The sequence below is a fragment of the Corapipo altera genome, unplaced genomic scaffold (genome assembly GCF_003945725.1).
Source record: "Corapipo altera isolate COAL_440 unplaced genomic scaffold, ASM394572v1 2c, whole genome shotgun sequence".
Lineage (NCBI taxonomy): Eukaryota > Metazoa > Chordata > Aves > Passeriformes > Pipridae > Corapipo > Corapipo altera.
The window spans coordinates 3,009,726-3,031,910 of NW_020884923.1; the positions used below are offsets into that span (position 1 = coordinate 3,009,726).

General features: G+C 36.1%; 1 protein-coding gene across 8 annotated transcripts in view; it reads left to right on the forward strand.

Moving 5' to 3' along the window:
- RYR2 (ryanodine receptor 2) overlaps positions 1 to 22,185 on the forward strand; it is a 381,847-nt gene that overhangs the window by 106,352 nt on the left and 253,310 nt on the right. For all 8 annotated transcript variants that reach the window (XM_027657258.1, XM_027657254.1, XM_027657259.1 and 5 more), the window contains exon 3: positions 7,685 to 7,789. In XM_027657258.1, the coding sequence (XP_027513059.1) occupies positions 7,685 to 7,789 (105 nt within the window). The remainder of the gene's footprint in view (positions 1 to 7,684; positions 7,790 to 22,185) is intronic.

Sequence of the window (22,185 nt, forward strand, 5' to 3'; positions counted from 1 at the left end):
AGAGTTAGTATTCTGGAAGTTAGTAATTATGTTTATTTGTATGTCATTTTTACATTCTATAATTCTACTGTAAAGATTTCAGCTATGGGATAAATTTAACAGAAGAAGAATCTCAGGAAATAAGGGTCTATTGATTATTATGCAAAGGTAAGACTTCCACTGACACAGGTCAGGCCATGTCAGTTATTACAGCCACAAAATATGTGTACATTTACCCTATTAGTTTGATCCTTAAAGGTTATAGGATTCCTACTTTGAAATATGATTGTTGTAATGTACATGGCTTATATTAAATCTGGTCAGATATTAGGAAGATTTTCCTCTTGGAGGTCTGCTGTGCTTTTCAAAAAGGGGCAGAATAGGTCATCTTTCTGATGCTGCAAGAATCAAAGGATAGCCAATTCTTTCCAGGTTCTAAAGCAACAGTACCCGCCCAACTGATAATATCCTAGATTTTTCCATTACTTGTTGCACCAGCTGCAAATACAACGTAATCTCTAAGAATAAAAGAGAAAGTTAAAGTTTTGGATAATACACATAAGATTAGCATAATAAGATAGAGTTTGCAGGATCAATATGAAGTTAAACAAATCTTGTTTTCTTAATTTGAATGTGTGCCCAGAACCTCTGTAGCACTGTTGATCCTATAAGATGTTTTTATTTTATTAATGAGCATGGGATTTTCCTAATTACCTTCAAAATTAACACATTTGCACTGCATTAGAGTGAAACATTATTAGCTAATGTTCATCTGAGCTTCTGGCTACAGCAACATATATTGCAATGGGTGTTGAGTTGATTGACTGAGTTTAACTGGTGATGCTGTAAGTAGTAATATGGCTCCTTACACAATATCACTTTTATTTGTTGCTAAGAGTTTTAAATTTTCAGAGAACAGAAAAAAAGGAAACAGCTCTCAGTAATGTAGATATGTTGGACTTCTGTGTAGTTAGAAAGGAGACTAGAGGGGAGAGATGGAGGATAAGAGAAAAAAACCTCTTTACTTATCCATTTTAGAGGTGGAATCTCTGAGACCCTTGAAGAAAGAAAACACTGTACCAGGAATTACAACTTCTAAGCAATTAAAACAGTCTGGTCTGTTAATAATGGCCTCAAGACCTTTGACAGCTCTCAGAATCAAAGCTATTTCCAAGGATCAAAAGCTGAAAAATTGTAAGATGAAACTTTGACACTGTTTTCAGCATAAAGGAAAATACTGTGATTGTACTTAAGTAACATCAGTCTAAATAGATATAGGTTTCTTATGGATCTTTAAATGAGAATGTAAGAGGAAAAAAACCCCAAGAAGCACTTTCCTTCTGGATGTTGTTATACCTTCAAGTTTGTGCAGCCTAAGTTTCAGGCATACACAATTTTCTTTGCCAATGAGCTCTGTTCCATGGTGACCAGCACATGACATTCACTATGTGAAAATGAGTAGGGGAGGATTTTGGTCTTTACTGTTGTGTAAAGTCTAATGGAGATAAAAACTAGTAACTCCTTGTAATCGGACAAAAAATACTGTAGATGAGTGTTTCATATATCAACAGTATGCTCAGTGTATTAAGAATTTTTTCACTGATGGGTTTATCAAATCTAACACTTCATTTATGATAGAGTTCCTCACTTGGAAATCTGGACAAGATGGGGAAACTTTTTATGTGTGACCACAAGAGAATATTTTTTTAAAAATTAAAACGATTAATTGATTCTTTAGGTCAGATTAACAAGGAGATCAGCATGTAGAGGCATAGGCAACTAACACATGATTCAAGAGAACCACTGAGGATATGGAGCTGTCTTGTGTTCTAGGATTTGAAAATGAACGACTGAAATGTGTTTGGGTCTGACCTCAGTTCCACCGCTAGCTGTTTTTCTGGTTGTTTGTCTCCTTTTTTCCTTCTACTTTTTTTTTTTTTTTTTGGACCCTGTTCTCATTTTATCCTGCTGGTATTCCTGTGAATTTTTAACTTTTATCCCCTGAAACAGTTGTCCTGTGAAAAAGGACTCTTTAGAGCTTTCAGTTGTTAACAACAAACTTTTCGCTATGTGAAAACCAACATATTTCAGGAAGCAGAACTTGACCAGATTGTCAAAGTTTTTCCTATAAAAAGCAAAAAGCATATTTGTCACAAAGAGCCACTCTCTTGTCAAACTACTCTTCCTAAAACGTGGAACCATTATGGTTTTTAGATATAGTAACCTAAAAAGTTTTGAATGTTGAGAACTTCTTTTGAAGGAAACAACTGTTTTGAACAGAATGTCCTATAAAAGCCTCATACAGAAAGTGATAATTTCAGACTGAAATAATCATAAGCAACTGATAGCAAACTTTTTTAGGAAGTGGCCAGGCAACCTTCACAGTCTGCTGATGATGAACACATGGGAGCTTGACTCTGTTACTGGAAGAGTACTACAGAGAGGACAGTGTTACTTGACACCATCCTTTCCATAGAGCTGAAACTGTAAGCCTCATAATTAATTCTCTGTCTTTTCTACTTTGGGATTTGATGATTATGGTTCATCCTGTTTGGCTGATGGGACTGGTTGTCAGACCCATATATTTCTGTCCTGGGCCCCTTGTTTTGATGACAAACGTGAAAACATGGAAAGCTGTTCCTTCTATATAGAGTCCTAGAAATGAATCTTTTTACTTGGTAGTATTGAGTTTGTTCTGTCACTGTCACTGGACAGAATCTCATTTAAGTAGAAAGGATGGCCAGAACGATGGAGATCTATAAATTTAAATGTAACTTGAAAATATCTGGTGGGTTCAGTTTCTTTCAGGCTACTCCCACAAATAGAACTACAGATGATTTGCTTAAATTCTGGACTAAAATTAATTTTCTGAGTTATCCTCCTTGGATTCTCAAAGTTAGGCATTTAGTAAATGAGCTAGTGTTAAAAAAAGTTATGAACACCCACATCTCATTTTTTGACAATGATGCAAATGATAGATGCTTTGTAAATCAGGCTACTTAATTAGGTGATTTTTTAGGCGTTGCTATGTGAATATTTAGTATACAGCTAGAAATTAAATACCTGCAAGTCCATTTCATTGGGAATCTGGTTAGAAGAGAAATAAACCCACACCCCTGAGCCTAGGAAAATAACTAAGAAGCTTACAAATAACTAGGAAGAAAAATTAAGCCGAGGTAAAGCTGCTTATTCTTAGAGACAGAATTCTGTTTGCTGATGTAATTTATTATTCTTCAGTCTTGTATTAATATTTATGAGAGGCAGAAGTTCAGTTTACATTCACAAGATTACATGCAACATATTACATGAGCAGGTCATACATTACTGTGGCTTGTTAGCACTGTGTGACCATCAGAGTAATGACAGTGGGACTGAGTTTTGCATCTCAGCCTCTTGCTTTCACTGGAGTGTGGTATGCTTGGAAATAGTAATTCACTAAAAACTGAAGTAGAGTGTAATGAATACATTCAGTATCCATGATTCAGTTGTGGGTTGGAATACAGCTAGGGATATTTTTAAATCGTGTTTCAAAAGCTTTACTCAAGACACCTTTTTAATAAAGGGTATGATTATCTAATTTGCGAATCTGCCTCCCACAGAGTAAAGCATAATTTACTATGCAAATATTACTACAGAAAACTAGTGTACACAATAAATGTAGTTTAAAATGATGGGAAGAAATAAAGAATTCACCAATTTTCTAAATAATCTAGCAATTCAGTAATAGATATGCTTTAAAAATACAGATGACTGTTACATTATTTTAACTTGTCTAATTTTGTTAATTGGACTATTACAAACAACAGAACAATAGAAAAAGGTAATATTTATGTATTGTTCTTCTCCTAGCAGAAATTAATCTCCTTTTAAAATTTAATATAGAATTTCTAGTTTATTTGTGTAATAACTTTTTTAAAATCAAGCTACTTGCATATTAGTAATTATGTCTGAGTAGAAGAAGCCAAAATCATTAATGCTTGAAACTCTGAGATATACAGGAATTACTAACTTTTACTTTTTTAAGTCACTGGGTGTATTTTATGTTCAAATCCATTAAAATATAATTGATTTTGCAAACGTGTGAAAAATAAAATGAAAAGAAATTGTTTTGAATAGTCATTGCTTATCCGAATTTTCCACTGATTTTTTTAAAGTGATACAAATTCCCTGTACTGTCCAAGGACCTCCTTATATACTCTGTCACAAAACAAAAGAAAAAAACCTTTTTGAAATATGAACTAATTTTCTATGCCTTTGTTTAGAAAGTTACTGCAGCAAAGCTAAATACAATGAAAACTGGTGGAAAAGAAGATTGACGATTGCCAGTATGGGTACTTATATCTGTTAAGTAATCTGCTTTTGAGCACTGAGATGTATTGTTATCATTAAACTGTTGAAAATTTCCTGGTAGTTTTGGTATTTATTAAAAGTGCACTGGTGGGTGGTTGTTGGACATGTAGCAAAACGTTTTCTTTAAAAAGTATTTATTATTTAATAGTGTGCTCATAGTCTAGCAAAGCAATTCCTAAAAAGCTGCCTACACATTTCACCTGTCCTTAAGAATCTGATATTGACAACTGGTTGCTACAGATTTTCCTTATGGAACCTAGACTAGGCAGTTACTTTCCAGACTGAGTACTAAAATCTACTGTGTAATTTGTGTGAAGATACCTTTCGATAGGGAATGTCAGACTGCCAGTATAACACAGAATACCTTTATTTTTTGTATTCTGTCCTCTGTCTCTATGTGAGATAATATGAGAAATAAGGTAGACAATCAGAGGTCTGGCAAAGACTTTCCTTCCTCATTTTTATGCTTGGAAGAGATGGGAAATGCGGTGTGAGTAATGTTTGGTATGTTTAAATGAGGGTTTAAAAATAAGCTGGAATTATTGTTTTATGGAGAGGGCTATTCAAAATAGGAACTTCCAGTTTGTGTCTCTATGCCAACCTGAAGCCTCCTCTTTTAAATCCAGAGCTTTAAAAGCATCAGCATTGAAATGGAGTGTATAAGGGTGAGCAGAGCTGTAACTGAGCTAAATATATTGGCAGCTCTGCATCTGTTCTGCATTTGTCCATGCTCTGATTGTTGTACATGCCGTGATTGATGCAACCTTGCCTGTTTGATCATCAGTAGAGCAGATCTGGGTGAGGAACTGCCAGAGAGGAAGGTCCAATTCACATGCTTACTGAGGCATCAGTAGCTGCATCTTTCTTTAGCTCTTAGGGGAAACACAGTGCTCTCTGGGGGCCACCAAGTGTCTAGGCATACGTACAACAGAGATGAGGTGGGATAATGTGCTCTCTCTTTGTCTCATGAAAAGGAAACTGACTCTAACATTTTGCTAGACTGTAAGAAGACAGTACCTCTTCCACTTAATTAAAGCAAAATGGTCTCATACAGTTCTCCTTTATTACTCTCTGGCAGCAAAAGTGTGCCTTACTCCCCTATGAGAATAGCTGAAAAATGTTCATTGGGACTTCATACCTCAGTTTAAATGGGGAAGGAAGAAAGTGCTCCTGGCTGTCTTGAACATAAAGGAGAACGAAATGGATGAAGGGGTGTCCTTGCTATGTTGGCTTGATCAATGTGTGAAATGATGCGGGATTTTCTGTATTTGAAAGTGTATAACCTATAGGGTGGGTTCAGTAGTAAAAAAAATGGTTAGTCCAAAGTCGTATGTGTGAGACATTCTGCCAGCAAAAATCCTGCTTAAGTAACAGTAATGAATGATAGTGGGAATATTGTTATGGAGACTTTGTTTGCTTATAGTTGTTTGCTTGTAACCAGATACGGGAAGTGTAGCCTTGACTCATTTTTGAGCCCAGTGTACAGGGCTCTGTACATCTTTTCCTGTTTTGTTCATGCTCTTGTTTGTCAGTCATTCAATCTTCACTGGGAAGAACGGAGGGCGAGCCGGACTGTTAGGTGGTTTGTTTCTGTGAGACTTTCTAGAATGGAAAATTGTCCTCACATTTACTGAGTAGAAGCAACACCTTGCAACCTTCAGTCTTTGAGTGCTCTCCTTTCTGCTTTGTAAAATAAAGGCTTATGATAGTACTTACATTATAAGGATGTTTTGAAGAGAATCTAATTAGTTGTCTGTTGGCCTAGTACTAACATGAAAAGGGCAGTTGTATTGTTTGAGTAGCTACAAAAGAAAAATGGTAACATGAACACTTCTCAGTAAGTAGAGGCCTGATTTTGAAAGAGTTGGATTAAAAATATTTCATGCCTAAGTATCGTTGCATAAGTCATTCAAAACACATGCAAAAGAGGATGCTATTTAATTCTTTTTCATCTGGGTAAAACTTAATTTTAAAATACAATTTTGCATTAATTTTATTGAAATATAAGTAGTGGAAGATAATGAAAGATTTGTTATGTATTAAAAAAAAGCACCTGAATTGCTGTACTTCGTGGGAATGAACAGCAGTTTAATAAGCTGTTAAGGGTATGAATAAACTAACTTTTGAAAAAAAGTGGGAATGAAGTGGTTTTCCAACTACATTTTGCAATTTGGCCTTGGAAGAGGTCTCTTCATATTGTGCACAGTTTGAGTAAATGTACGATTTTACATCTTTAGTAGGAAAAGCATTCATGGTATAAAAAACTGATTTCCAGTAGTCAATAAAAGTATTCTAAACTAAAATATGCAACTAACTTGAAAAGAAAAAGAGAAGACATATGAAAGAATTTCTGGAGGCAAGTAAAGGTGTGTAGGTGTTGCATATTCTATTAACAGAAGAAAAGATCCCCACATAAAATCTAATTTTACTTTGCTACTTTGTAATTTAGGCATTGCTATTACAAACCTCTTTCAATTTTATATGAATTTTTATGGTAGTCTGGAAAATTATCTTTTCAATAACTCAATGATATTTTTTTCAATCATGACAAATTAAATATTCATTTTTATAAGACTCTTTAGTTTTATCCCAGTTAGAGCAGACTATTGTGAAGCATACTGCCCTGCAAGGCTGAGAAACTGCTGGCCTGGCCTTGATACTTAGTGTCGAATGTTTCTGCTACGAAAATTCATCTTGACCTTCATCACAAGGATGAGGTCTGGCTACGATCAGTAGCCTAAAGACTGAATTTGGTTTCCCTTACAGTCTGAGCATAATGCCTGGGACACATGTTCTGTATGCTAATGTCCAAGCAGACATTTCACTGCTTTGCTTGGCAGTTCTTCTAATTTTCTCCTGTAATTTTTTTTGTACAACTTGTTATTGCTGCTCCTATTCCTTTCAAGGAGCCCCTCCAAGAAGAGTCTGCTTCCATTTTCCCCGTAACCACCACTAGATTTGTAAGATATCTCTCTCTCCATCATCTAGGCTTGATCAAGCCCAGCTCCCTGCAGGCACACAGGGTGAGTGCACCAGCCCTGCCAGTCCTGGTGATCTCTGCTGAACCTCATGAAATTCATTGGTTTCTTCTTTTATTGAGCATTTCTTTCTTTCAGTGAGATAGAACCTTGTACCCCGGGTGCCAGCTTAGAAACATTGAGCCAGGGGAAGAGTTGCTTCCCTTTGTTTGCTGGCTAAGACTTAGCTGTTGCAGCCCAGTATGTGGCTGTCTTTCATAACCTCAAAGATCTAGCAGACTTTCAGATTTATGGAAAGTGAGGGAAAATTGAGGCATTGGAAATTGCTATTCAGCAAATCTGTTACTAATGTTATCTCACGGGTTTTTATCACCTAGAATGTTCCACCTGATTTGTCCATCTGCACCTTTGTGCTGGAGCAGTCTCTGTCAGTACGGGCCCTCCAGGAAATGCTGGCTAACACAGAAGAGAAGGCAGAAGGGGTAAGTTATTAAATATTCACTTTTTTTTTCATCTTGCACAATACTACTTTTTTTTCCCTATAGTACCACAATTTTCATGACTGTCACAAGCTTATAGCATCAATAGCTAAATTTTCCTCCCTTGCTACAGGAATGGTCTGTTTTGTGAGAAATTATAAACACTTGCAGCTTCCACTGAAGTTTGCCAGAGTTGTAAATTCACACCAAGTTCAATGTGCTGTTGGTCAGTATAGAGCTAAAAGGATGCTTTAATTTGAGATCTTATAATGTGTCATATAAAGCTTGATCACTTCTTCAGGGCAGCTAAGCTTTCTGAGCATTCCTGGCTGTATCACATGAGACTGTCAAGTGTGCTGGTTTTCTCTAGGAATAATGAAATTGTTCTGTGTGGCCCGAGCTAAAATGTCCTGAAATAGACTTTTAAGCTGGAAATAGAATATTACTGAGTCTCAGTGGACAAGAAATATGGACAATAATGCATTTTTGCAGTCTGGAAGGTGAAGGATATAGGAATTAATCAAATCCTATAGGAAATATTATTGGTTTTAATAGGAATAAATTGTCTGACTAGCAAATAGGAATTTACAAATAAATCATAGTAGTGTAATTAATGTTCTCTGCTGAGTAATTATTTTGATTTGTTATGCTGTTGTTGAATGTTCCATATATGCTTTGTAGTATTAATTCGAATGCTATGCTCCAACTCAAATCCTATAAACTTTAAGTGAGGAAGAGTGACTGTAGGCACAGGAGTGAAAGCTGACAGAAGAGAAGCATGTCTCTGATATTTATGGGAATGCCTAGAGAAAACAAACTTTAAACTAATATAGGGTAGTTAGTCCTATAACATGCAAGGCACTGAAACTGAAAATGATATCTGGGAAATGAAGTCTGGGAACAGTCCCATGGATGATCCAAAGTGTGTTCTGTCAGTGCGAATTTGTTTGAAGGAGTTAAACAGCAAGAGAATGAAAAGCACATCTGAGGTAGAAGAGGTGGTACCAGTGTAAGCAGAGACATGCTTCTAAACCCCTATTCTCCTAGTTTGTAAATGTTGAAACTAAGAGCAATGAAATCCACAGTGATAAACAAACAAATGCATAAATAAAATAAAAAGGACCGACACATACAGGCATAATGTCAAAAATCACAGTCCAGACTTGAAGACGTGCAGTGATAACTGCGTACAGCCACGTGTGTGAAGTAGAGCAACAGTTTTCTTGCTGTTTGTTCCCAACAGATCTGGGCAGGAGCAGAAATTAAAGAAAATGTAGAGGAATGTGTGTTAAAGTAGTGCTATAGGGCAGAATACAGTGAATGAAAAAATGTTCAATTTTTGAATATAAAGTATTGAAACTTCTCTTTAAATCATAACATCAATTGGCAGATTTCCTGTTGCATTGTCTTTAGCAGAGTGTTGTGGTCAAGTGTTAAGTGAATATTTATTTTTAATATAGATATCATACCTAGGGAACGCTGGAGAATGAATAAACTTCTCTTCAGAATGATTAGAAAATGTTAGGTTGAGTGTTCTGCTGGGAAGAGGGAGACTAAAGAGAGCTTTCTAGAGGTCGCAGGTGGAATATTTGCACTAGTTCTGGACTATTTTCTGCACTAGATGTGAGCAGAAAAAGACTCTTGTAGGGCACAGTGACTGATGAGACTTACTTTGTTTGATGGTAACCTGGAAACAATTCTGGAAACAATTACTGATATTTTCTGTGCATAACCATGAAGGTCAGAGTTGTGGGCATTCATACCCATGCCTAAATAAAACTGATGGCAGCTGTACTGATGTACAGTGCTTGTACTCACTGGTCTTCTGAGGTGTGCACAAGAAAGATAAAGCAGTGGTATGAGTGTGGTCATTAAGTGGCTGTTAGCTGTTTACAGAGTATTTTACTGGGCTCTCAGCACCTGTTAAATGCCAACACTAGCAGAAGATACAGAGCTACAGCTGTACCAACGTAGATAGATGGTATTCACTGAACCATAAATATATTCCTGCTGCAGAATTTGATAGCTTCTGTACAAATGCATTAGGAATCTGCCTGTGCATCTCTTGCATGCTAATATAGTGATATTAGACAAGATTAATCTTGAAAATAGTAACTCGTAGATGAAAAAAATTAATGTTGTCAGTGTCAATATTTTTCTTTCTAGTAAGTCAAAGTCAAGAGTGATGATGATACTAAAATGACTGAATATGTACTTGCAGATAAATTGAAAGAACTGGCATTTGAAATCTCTATGTAGTTTCTATGAAAAATATACAAAGTTTTCCTTTACATTTATATTTGTATATAATAAGAAAGGTACTTATATAGACAGCTTCATTTTTCTTTGAAATAGCTGTTAGGACAAGTTTTAAGAGAAGAGGTAATTTTGTGCATACATCTGAAGCACTGTTATCTTCTTGGAGAAACTTCAATTTTTTATTAGAATAACAGTGTTTCATTTCATTTAAATGAAAGTATAGCAATTTCTTGAGAGATTGTTACTATAAGCTGGGTTCAGTATGACCACAGTTTTCTAATGGAAAGAATCCTGCAAAGGGAGGTCTTTTCAGTCCTCAATTACTTTTCATTACATTAGAAATCATTGAGGCTGCTGTGCTTATAAGTAGTCTCCTTGCACTGGTTTGCTTTTTGAGTTGTGTAATCTCTTGAATGCTATGTTTATATAACAGGCATTCTTGTTATATAACAGGTAAGTTAGCAATAATGAAATGGTTGAGTAATATGAACAAAATCTCATGCTGACTTGAGTCAGAACAATAAGCAACTTTCTTGTGACTAAGAAAGAATAACTGTGTACACTAAATGGATTTAATGCTTTTTCTCAAAAACAGACCTGTACATTGTATGCTATTACCTGTCTCACCTTTTATGACAAGGAAGGTAATTTCCATTTGTCCTACTATATACTCAGAAAATGGGTATTGGATGCCTTTGCAATAAATACCTACCTTTTTAGTGCAAGAATCCCAAAATGAGAATTTCCATACTTCATGAGATCAGTGATCCATCTATCTGAGCATACCTGCTTGTCTCTCCTGATTCAGCTAAATGCTAATATCAAAGGCAACAGTGGAAAATGAGTGAAATTTCATAAGCAAGTGCTCTGTTTCTTCTAGCCCTAGGCACTGAGTAGTTACTTTGTGCTCCTGAGGTTTTATCATTTCCCTGTAAAATACTATTCTTAGCTCTGGTAGTTTATTAAAACATTGAAATTCATAGCTTGATTTGGTTTTAGTTTCAAAAATAAAATCACAACTTTCTTTGTTTGCTCAGGTAGCGTTATTTATTTTACACTTTTCATTTTGAACAGATAATTTTTTTTCATTTTGCTGGGTACCAGCATGCTATATGCATGTACCGCTTTTATTAGTTCATCTGCAGGAAAAAAACAAAGAGCAACAAATCAGAAATAGAGAAGGAAAAATGGAGGAATCCTGAGGAGAGAGAATAGTAGATAATTATATAAATGAAGATTATCATTACATAGTCCAGAGTGCCCAGAGTCTGGGCTATGATCTTAGGCAAGCAGAATTACAGATGTACTGTCCTAGACAGGCCTACAGCCTAGGTACTATTTTGTAATAATTTTGCTTGGTTTTTGAGTGTAGCTTTTTATCATCAGTAAAACAGATGAATGATGAAAATGGAGATCCTTACGTTTTTATAAAGCATTTAAGACCATAAAAAGTGTTCAACCTGGTTGTTAAATTTTTCCAGTGAACCTTCTTTGGAACACTGAAGCTCATCAGACTGAATGATCCTGAGAAAGCAAATGCACAGCACTCTGGAATAATTTTTTTTCCCTGGTTGTTTTGTTTGGGTTTGGTTTTTTTTTTTTCAAATCACGTCTTTCTTTACTAGATTCAAGAGCTCTAACATTTAATGCTTTCTTCTTGTGAAAGTGATGAAATGCTATAATCAAATCAGTTCCTGGAAATTTTCTGTAATTTTATTAGGAAATGAAGCCTGGCCATCAATCCATTAGTACTCTTGAATTCAGTAACTTCTGAGATTTCTGGACAGTATAAACAATATTAAAACCAGGAGTAGATAGTTATGTTCTTCCAGATGTGACAGATATTGGGTGGGAGAAAAGGATCTAACTTTATGTCCCTTATAAGAGGAAAGGAAGGCAAAGTTGTCTATTTTACCATCCACTGCTGCTGCACTGTTGTACCTTCTGCACTGCTGTCTTTTGCTCGGCAGAGGTGTCACAAGGACCGGGGAAGGAAGTTTCAGGTATGAGGAAGGGATTTATAATTTTGTGGCTACTTTCAGTTTTGAGATTTTAACATCTTTTTCAGGTAAGTTAAACAACAGACCTGTACATTGTGTGCAATTACCAGTCTCAGCTTTTATGACAAGGAAAATTATTTCCCTTTGTCCTACTGTATATCCAGGAATTACTTTACTTCTTATCTACAATATATGATGTATTGCTGATACTGGTGATTCAGAAAGATCTTACAATGACTGGTATCTTTAGATCCAGCACAGATTTCAGCCTATATAGCAGGTAAAGTAGGTGGTGATGCTGGTTGTTACCAGTTTGTTTGCCAAGATCAGGGCCAGCATGCATACTCCTGAGCAAGCCTACTGGCTTTAAGTCTTGATGACATACAGGTGAATTTCCCTGATTTCAAAAAATTCTCCAACAAGTTTTTCTATTGTGTGGCAGTTCTAGAGCTGCCAGAAGAAAAATTGTCCAGACAGATTTGACATAGAACAACATCAGGTATCTTTGTAGCCTCAGTTAGCTCAAAAATGATTCAGACCTTTGTCTGAAAGTTTTGGGTTTTTTTAATCATCCTCAAGCAAACACACTGCATGAAAAACAAGTATTAAGATAAAGATTTGCCAAGAGGGCGTGAAAATTAAAATTAAGTGTGAGGTAACCTTCATAAAGTCTATTGCTACTAACTCTTACTTGAAATGTATTTCAAAGTTTTTTTTCATATGATTTGATATAAATTATTTTTTTCTAATGGGAATACCTAAGGATTCAAAACAGTGCTACTATCTGTATTTATATAACAAGAGGCTAGTTTGAACTTTCATTCTGTTCTAATGCATTTATTACTTCAAAGAGATCAAAAAAGTTTCAGGTACAGTGACTAGGTACAGGAAATAAAATTAGCTTGGCATTTAAAGGGCATTTTACCATAAGTGGACAAGCACAAAGTCACCTATCTTTTATGTTGGCAAGAAAAAAAAAAACTTGTTATAATTTGAATTACACTTGCTTTGCTTGCATTTTTGAAATATATCCAGCAGTCGCATGATATAAATAATGTACTACTCTTTTGCCTTGTCTTTTATAATCCTCCATGATAATTAACATAAATGAGGCCACTGAAATTTGAAGATTCTGGATTGTATTTTACATGCCATATCTGGTGAATAGACTATATATATGTGTGTGTGTGTGTATGTTTATATATGACATGTATAAATACAGGTGTACATGACTTGCTTTTCACATACCAGTCTGGTGTACATCTTTGTGTGGATGAGAGATGATATATCCCATGCAGAGAATTGTTGTTAACTGCAGAGTTGAATTGGAGTGATTCAGAACTCTTAATATCCTGTCTTTCATAGCACCTTTAATTATTCCTTCTAGCAGGACTAAAACATATTTTTCATTCTGGTCTACCAGAAGACCAGTGAGTGCCAAGCCATCCCAATTTTACTGTTGTACCATCCATCCACAGGAAAATCTCATGGCATTGGGAGGGTATAGAGTAAGAGACATCTATTCTGGTGAGAGCTTCTGGAACTCCTCTTTGCTGATATGTGCTTTTTCTGGCAACATGAGATGTGGGCACAGGATTTTTTTGATTAGGTATATATAGGGGTATGAGATTGCTGTGGATTTTTTTTTTTCCAATTTTATCAGCACAGCGAATGGAACATTCTAAAAAGGGCTGTTCATGATGGTCCCAGTTATAAAAATCTTAAGAGTTTTGTAGTTTGCCCTTACTGCTTTAAACTTTGTAACTTTGAAGCCCTTACCTAAACACTGCTAAAAAATAAAGAGTAAAAATTAGGAAGGTCAGCAACCTATGCAGCTGTAGTTTGAATTAGTTTCAGAGACTGTTACACTCTAGAGAGTTAAATCAATAGAAAATTGTTTAAGTGAAAGTAGTCTAGGTCTAATCTTTAAACAAAGATGGATGATGAATCCTGTACCAATAAGATATGAAAATACACTCTAGACAGCTGAATCAATCAAGGGTTGTTTAAGTAGAAGTTTAAGTTATCTTTCACTAAAAATTGCTGTTGAGGTCCTGTAACAATAAAATATGAAACTATTTCAAAGTTGTTTAAGTAAAAGAAGTCTAGATTATCTTTAACTAAAGATTAATGTTGATACCTTGTAACAATGAAATGATTAACTGTCAAGGAGAGGCTTGAGATGTTAAAGTGTATAAAAGCTCACAAAATCCTTGTTTTGGTGGAGTGTTTATGGAGGAGCTATCCCCAACACTACCCTGATGTTGTATTAAGGGAATGCTGGCTTAACAGTATCATGCTGTTGAGTTTGATTTCTTTGAATCAATTCAATTCCTTTGCTAATGGCTCGGCTTCATGCTACATGAACTGCTCACTAGTAGAATCATCTGCACTTGGAGTGTAATGTGTTTCTGTTGGAATTGTGTTTTAATGAGTCTTACAGGACAGATGCACCAAACTCACTTATCCTCTATGCAGCCTGATGGATTTCTCTCAGTTGCTTTTTTTGTCCTTTCACTTCAAGGGTCAGATTTTGATTGCTTACTAGAAAAAATGTAGCACTGAAATAAGTATGGATTTCTTTGCATGTCACCTGTAGCAAGAAAGTAAATGTATATATAGTTACAATTTCTGTATTTTGAACGATATAATAGACTACATACTAGAATACTTCAACAGAGTGTGGGGTTTTCTAAAATTTATACTGAGGTGATTTTAAGTGCTTATTCAGCAAATCACGCTGTGTTTGTTCTTTACTTTCTGAGAGAACTTTTTGCTATTTGTCCTACTAGACTTCATTATACAGGGAAAAAAATTGACTCCCAGTTGCCTTAATATACTTGAAATTTGTTTATTTTTTATGTAAAATGAAGTGTAGAGTTAAATCCCTTGTTAATTTCCTGCAAATCGATCTAAGTTGCTATAGTGTCTATGGAGCACTTTGGTGTGCAGTCTTCTGCATTTTTCCCCCAGTATTAATTTGCCCAGCAGCTGTGCTTTTCTAATACTGTATGCCTTGGAGATTTGCTGCACTTAGAAGCTCTATCCTGTCCTCCTGGTTGGTAATAAGGATGTGAAACATTGTCTATGCCACTGTCAACTCGTGAGGCTTGGTCTTACATGGATTAGTGGGGTGAGAGGAAAAAAAAAAGGGGCAGAGGATCTTATTTCACATTTCTTTCTCAGTAAAGACATTTAAACCTTTATAACAAATGCAGCATGAAGACTTCATACTAAGTGAAAGTGCTGGAGTTTCTCAGATCTGCTCTTTGACTGATTGCACTTATACCATTCTCAGAGAGATGGAGGTTCAGATCTGGAAGTTGATTTCTGTTTGATGTTTTTGGGTGTTCTGCTAACCCATCTGAAGCTGGACATTGATCCTATAAGAAAAAAACTGATGTGTGGGATGATGTTCTTGGAACATTCAGGCACTGTAACAGTTCAACTCAAGTAGAACTGTAGCCAATTCAATTCTGCCATTGAAGTGGAATGGAAAAGCTAGGATGAAAACAAGAATCGGTTCAGATTCCACGTGGTCCTAGGAAAGAAGCTGAGAATAGCTGGGCAAAACTGAATCTGAGCAGTGTAGAAGTCACTGAAAATGTCACTTTGATGTACTGAGATGCCATGGGGACAGCAGAGAAATATTGGCAGAGAGATTAAGATGAGGAAGATGATGAAGGTGTGCTGTGGCGCTTTTACCTTGGGTGAGACAATAAGGGTGAGACAATAAGACTGTTTTTATGCCTTTTACCAGTCAATTTCATGGGTATTGTACCTTTGCAATCTCTAATCCATGGCTTGTTAACATAAAGGATGGCAACATACTGATGCTGTTTGGTAAAGATTCCCTGTGAAGTTCTGAAAGAGTTGTTTGGTTTTGGTTTTTGGTTGGGTTTTTTTTTTTTTGTGTTTTGTTTGTTTTTTTTTCTAATGACATTTAAATGCAGTGAACTTGAAAATGATACAGTTAAATTTGTCTTCAGAACCAAACCCTTATATTTTTCTTTGCAATGATTGGAACTGAAATTCTAAAGGCTATTTGCACAAAATACAAAATGAAAAGATAAAACCCACCAAATCCTCACATTCAGATGCTGTTTCAGAATGCTGAAGAGTCTCGATTTTGCTGCACAATCTTATGTAAAGCTGAGGCAGTCTCTTCAGCCACTTGCTTTCTTAATGCTACCAGATGTCTAATCAAGCTATTAACACACTCAGTTTTTGAACCAAGTCAGTCTAGATAAGCAGTTAGAATCAATAAGCTAAGTGGTGATTGCTAGTTGTAGTTTTTCTGTTTTCTTTGTCTACATATCTCAGGACTGATTTGTACAGGTGTTGAGGACCATAGCTGATGAAACCTAGACATAAAATAATGTTAGAAATTGGGTCCTAGGCACCTTAAACTGAACTTCCTGGTTTGTGTATTATTTTGACTTTAATAGATCAATGCTTTAGATTCTTTATTTATATGTCATCTGAGGTATTGTGAAAACTGAATTAATATATGTGATATTATCATTACAGTAGTGGATATCATAAAATTGATGGGATTTAATTGTTATATCTTTAGAAGAGGTTTTTTTATCAATATTCAGTACAATAGTTTCACTCTGAGCTGGAATGAAATAAAATAGTAAGTGAGCACCCTCTTGTCTACATGTTAAATGAGGGAGATTTGATGTTGAAAAGGCAATGGACATGTGGAAGGCTGTGTCATAAAACAGTGACAGAACTGGATTGAAATTAAGGTTGCAGGTGATTTTTGTCACTTTTTGTCTTTTTTCTTTTTTCAATGTGCCTTAAATGTATTAACTTTTTTTTGTAAAAGTGAGCATAATATTTTAAAATGCAAAACCTTGATATTTAGCTTAATCAGAAGTGTTTTGAAATATTAAATTTTTCATGAATACGTATAGTTCTGGCTAGTGTTTGCTACAACTCTCCAATTACTGATTGTACAAAGGGCAACTTTACATTAGTCGCACAACTGAGGTGAGGCCTCGATAGTGTGATACACAAATATTGTATTTTCTTCCTTTGCAAGGCACACAATTGTAACATGAATTACTGGTAAAGCCCAGGACCTTAAATTAAATAAAATATAACTTTAATTTTTGTGAAGTTATCCAGTTATATTGAGAATGGAAATAATAATTATGCAATGTTTTTATACAGATTGTTTATACTTTATATAAATATCTCGTCATATATATGAAAATTCTCTAAATCTACATTTGTCTTGTAATGGCTTTTTATAGGGATAGCTTCCTGCAATATTTGGCTAGGTTGGTTCAAAATTAAAAAAAATTAAAAAAAAGGATCTTTTGTCTCAACTTATAACTGCAAATATAAAGAATATTTAGATGGCTGGTGCAAAATGATATCAGTGTAGGAAATACATAGCAGTCCCAGAGGGTGGGAGTGTGGAAAATGCTAATCATGTCTGCAGTAACAAGAAAATAGTCTATCAGGCAGCTCTGTAGGACCTCAGCAGCTGGAGCTGGAAGATTACACAGGGGATTCTCCCTCTTGAAATGTGTTCAGTGCATTGATCCTCCAGGAGTTTCCAATACCTTCTATGATAATTAAAAAAAACTAACAAACCACCCTAATTCTCAAATTTGGACAAGTTTTCTTAATGCAAGTTTCTTTCTAACTCTCCTCATCTTGCAGGGTTCAGCACCTTGGGGTGCTTTTGATGCTAATGATGCTCTAAATGCATCATAGACTTCCATGTTGTTAAAGTTTAGATGGGGATGGTCCTCCCCAAAGGAGTGATGGTTGAATGACATAAACAGGATTAGTGCCTGAAAGAAGAGATAGAACTAGCATCATGAGACTGAGTATGACTGAACAGACTGGATTCCTCTCCTGAAGAGGAAATGGGAAGGAATTGAGTTTGGGGAGGAGCAGGATTCCTCTCTGTATTGCATCTGTGGTGTCTGTCAGAGTTGGTGATTAAACACACATGATTTCCTGATGGCTGCTGCTGAAAAGGTCTGGATAGGTACTATAAGCATGAGGGTTCATCTGCATGTATGTAATTGCATCTCCCCATGGCAATAAGAAATTTGAATCTGTGGTAGCTACATCTCTGAGCAAATCTTCAGTATCTTAGCACAATATCTGGTGGGAACAGACATTGTTTCACATCCATCCATCTATAGAGTAACTATTTGTCTATGGAGAAATGATTTCTTTTGATACCGAGTTATTCCTTAGTACTGTGGTGGTGTTGATTCACAGAGAAGGTTTCTGGTTTTGGAATGTTGTGCTGGAGAGTCATCAAATGGTTTGTTTCAATAATTATAGTAAGACCAAAGCCTTTCAAGCAGGTGAGTGTACCGGTCTATTTTAAGTACTACTGTAGTGTGAGACCAGGTCTAAAGTTAACATATTTGGGGTTTGTTTTTCTCTTATCATAGAGAATTACCATTTTTTGTTTACTTAGGAGGATGGCAACAACTCCTGAGTTGGGGATACCGGAAAGGAAAGTGAAAGAAATGAAGGGGTTATGGCCCAGGGGTGTGAACAGAGAGATGCTGAGAACAGGGAGCAGCTCTGTTTGCAGAGTTGAGATTCTGTCTCTGGGCTCCTGGTGCATTATTTGTAGCTGAGTCTGGGACCTGAGCTTAGCAGAGGCTGTGAACCCCTGCTCTTCACAGGGGCACTGACTTGCCTTTTTGAATGGTGGAATCATCCACCTATAGACCATGAGCTTGCCTCGGTGTGTGTCAGGATCCCTTGGCTTTTCCTAAACCTGGATTTTGGTTTTGAGCATTTGAGTGGCCACTCTGGGCAGGACCTTGTTTCTGCCAGGGTCGGTCAGGATTGCAGGCTCTGGGACAGGGCAGGGAGCTGCCGCCTGCCTGCAGCAGCCTATGCAGCCAACCTGCTGAGCTGCCTCTTGTCTCTGTGATGGGTAGTGGGTCCCATGCCAGCAGGCTCCATTTTGGAGTGTTTGCAAGATCTCAGCTGCAGTAAAGGCTCCTGCTGTGTTCCTGCAGGCAGTCTGAATTGACTTCTTCCACTTCAAAAGCATGCCTGTGAAATATACACATATATATATATATATCCATACACACATTTAGGTTAAAAAACCAAGAATATGCTCTTTTTGACTCTTCTGAGCTCTTTGTATGCATCTGTCCTTCATTTTTCAAATGAAAATTGAAACCTGTGCTTTTAGAGTATTGTCAACATGGCAAGTGAGAAGGGGAGGCATTGTCCCCTCATTCATTACTGTTTTAAGGTTTTTGATCTTGATTCATAAATACGTTTTTGATAAAAATGTGATAGTTGCTGAGCTCTGAGGATTGTCCTCCCTTTTCCTAGAAGTCTCTTCTTTCTACCTGGGCTACAGCCTTTTACAGCATTTGCTGGTTAGACAGTTAGTTGCCCTTTAGTCCTCCAGATAATTGTCATTCCCTCTGCACATAAATAGATAAGGCTTTGATTTCCTTTTTCGTGTCATAGTAGTGGAAGCTCACACCTTACTTTTCTGTATGGAAATAATGTACTTTTAAATAGGCAGAACAAAGAAAAGTAACTTGGCAAGAACAGAGAGCACTCAGACTACTACCAGTAAACCTGTGTTCTAATTATGTTGGGTGTTGTCATCTGCTTTAGACCTAATTCATTCAGTTTATGAAGTCCTGTGTTACTGTATATGATTTTTGTAGTTAATTCTTGTTTGTGCAGATACTGCTGATAGTGTGGAATGTGCTGGTGATTATGGTGGTACATGCAGCTTCCACTCCTGAAGCAGCCTTTTGTAGCTGGCAGTCTGTTGGTAAATATGCAGAACACTTACTTTTTTTGAAAAGTTTCTATTTAAAAAATATTTGGATGAGCTACAGAAGACAACGGTACATAACGAGCAGAAGGAAAGGGAAAAACCTGGAAGTCCTGGATTTTAGTGGTGATTATTTAATGTGGTAAATTCACATAGTCTACTGTATATGTAGGTTATTTACTGCAGACTGTTTTAGTTACCTGGGCATTTGGTGCATTTTGGTCTTTTTATAAAATTCCATTTCCAGGTGGTGTTTGTTTGTTAGCTTATACGCAATCTACTGGGTGTTGCTCTGCTTCTTCAAAAGAACTTGTGCCTTTGCCCAAATTGTAATAATGTCACTAACTGATTAAATCCTTTGGCTGTTCCAAGGAATTTCAGGTGAGGTTTCTTATTCTCTCTCCTCAGCCATGTGCTGCTATTTTTTAGGTACATTACTTACTGAAATACAAAATCTTTGTCTTAAAGAAGCAACTTGGTGGTGGGTTTGGAGATCTTCAGAGGAACATATTAGGCAGCCAGCATTTGACTCCATCTGGAAAAAAGACCACAATTCTCTTTCTGTATGCTTTCTTCCTATTACTGCAAGCAATAGGAGACTCCAGTGCTTCTTATGACTCTCTGAGTATTCGAAGAAGATAAAAAGTATAAAATACAACCTTTTTAGGGATACAAGATCTTTGTGTGGAAAGAACAGTTAAAACACAGACTTGCTTGATTTCAAGACTGCACACTGTTTTTAGATTTACAGCTTACAGAGTCCTTTCTGAACTCATGTATGCCATGGAGGAGAAAGAGTGCATGCAATAGGCTTTCTACTGAGATTTCTTTTGAAAGTCCAGTAACTTATCCTACTTTTTTCAGTGAAATTGTAATCACTTTCATAGATGATTTCAAGATTTTATTGGTTTGATGTAAAACAGTAAGGAAAATTAATGCCTTAACACAGAGATCTCTTTAAGACATTTAAAAGCTCAAGCAAGGGATTAATGAGATAAACTGATATGCTGATCTTCACAGTAAAAATTGATCATTTCTACGTGATATAGTTTATCAGTGAAGTACAAAAATTGTCTTATGTGCTAAAGCCTTTAGGAAAGCATTTGTGACTTTTTTTCATTTTCTTCTTATTCTTCATATGTATTTTTTTTTTGTCCTGGCATTGATAATCTTATTCTCAATGTCTTTTACCACTGACCACTGTTTGAAACCTCTTGTGGATAGGACAGGACAGTGTTTACAGGCTTTCCATGTAACTTGAAATGGAAATCTCCTGAGGATTTGAAGGCTACAAATATAGCTGGTGGTTTAAATACAGTACAGTAGGAAGCATTTTCTAAATTCTTTATACCATGCTTATTCTGCTTGTATTTAAAGCAGTTAGGGATTTTTGGCTCATAGATATCTCCTTTTTACAGTCTAGCTGCATTTCATAAAGGGAAATATCATTGCTTTCACTTCCTTATTCTAGTTGGATTTTTCATTTGCATCAGTTTCCTGTTTTTATTTTGGCCTATTGGATCAGTTCAAACTGAGGGTAAGATTAAACTAATCAAGAAACCAGACTCAGAGAACCAAATATGAAGGAACCCTACTGTAGTTGGGATTTGTAAAGAGCTTCTTGAAAATTAGATTGTGAAAGTGATGATTAAAGGGAGTGATGCAAACACATAACATTCAGTCATGCCTAAGTGAAAATTTTTGTCTGTGAGGAGATGCTTGGTAAAGGTTTGTTTTGCAGCTTGGTGTAACCATATAAATAGTCTGCTATTGAATTAATTATCTTTCTAATATAAACCCGACACTGGTTTTTGCACTGATTTTGGAGTACAGCAATAAAGGACATGTACATCTGTTTTCTTTTGCATTAATATAACTTTTTTCTTATTTTTTATTATTTTATGTGTTTTAATAGCTTTTATTTCCTTCATTTATACTGTTATTTTTTGGTCTGCTGCATATTTTTCCACATCTTGTGAGACTGATTGTTTTTATACATTGTTGTCTCATTCCTCTAACTAACAGGAGATCTTAACTTTGGAGCAGAACTTTTTGACCAGTGTGCAGCCTGGTTACTGACACTACTATCCGACTTTTCTTTCCTTCCTTAGTAACATTACTTCCAGAAAGTCCTTATTTTCTTCCAAATGTCGCAGTCTTTGCCTCACCTCCGCACCCCAATCCAATTACACTAGAGAACCACTGAAATAGAGACAGAAATAATTCATGGACAACATGAGAAAACAGCCATGAAACAAATATCTTTTGTTAAAAAGTCTCAGTAGTATTGTGGTAAAGCACTGTAATTAAGGCTAGGAGTTTTTCAGGCTTGTGCGCCC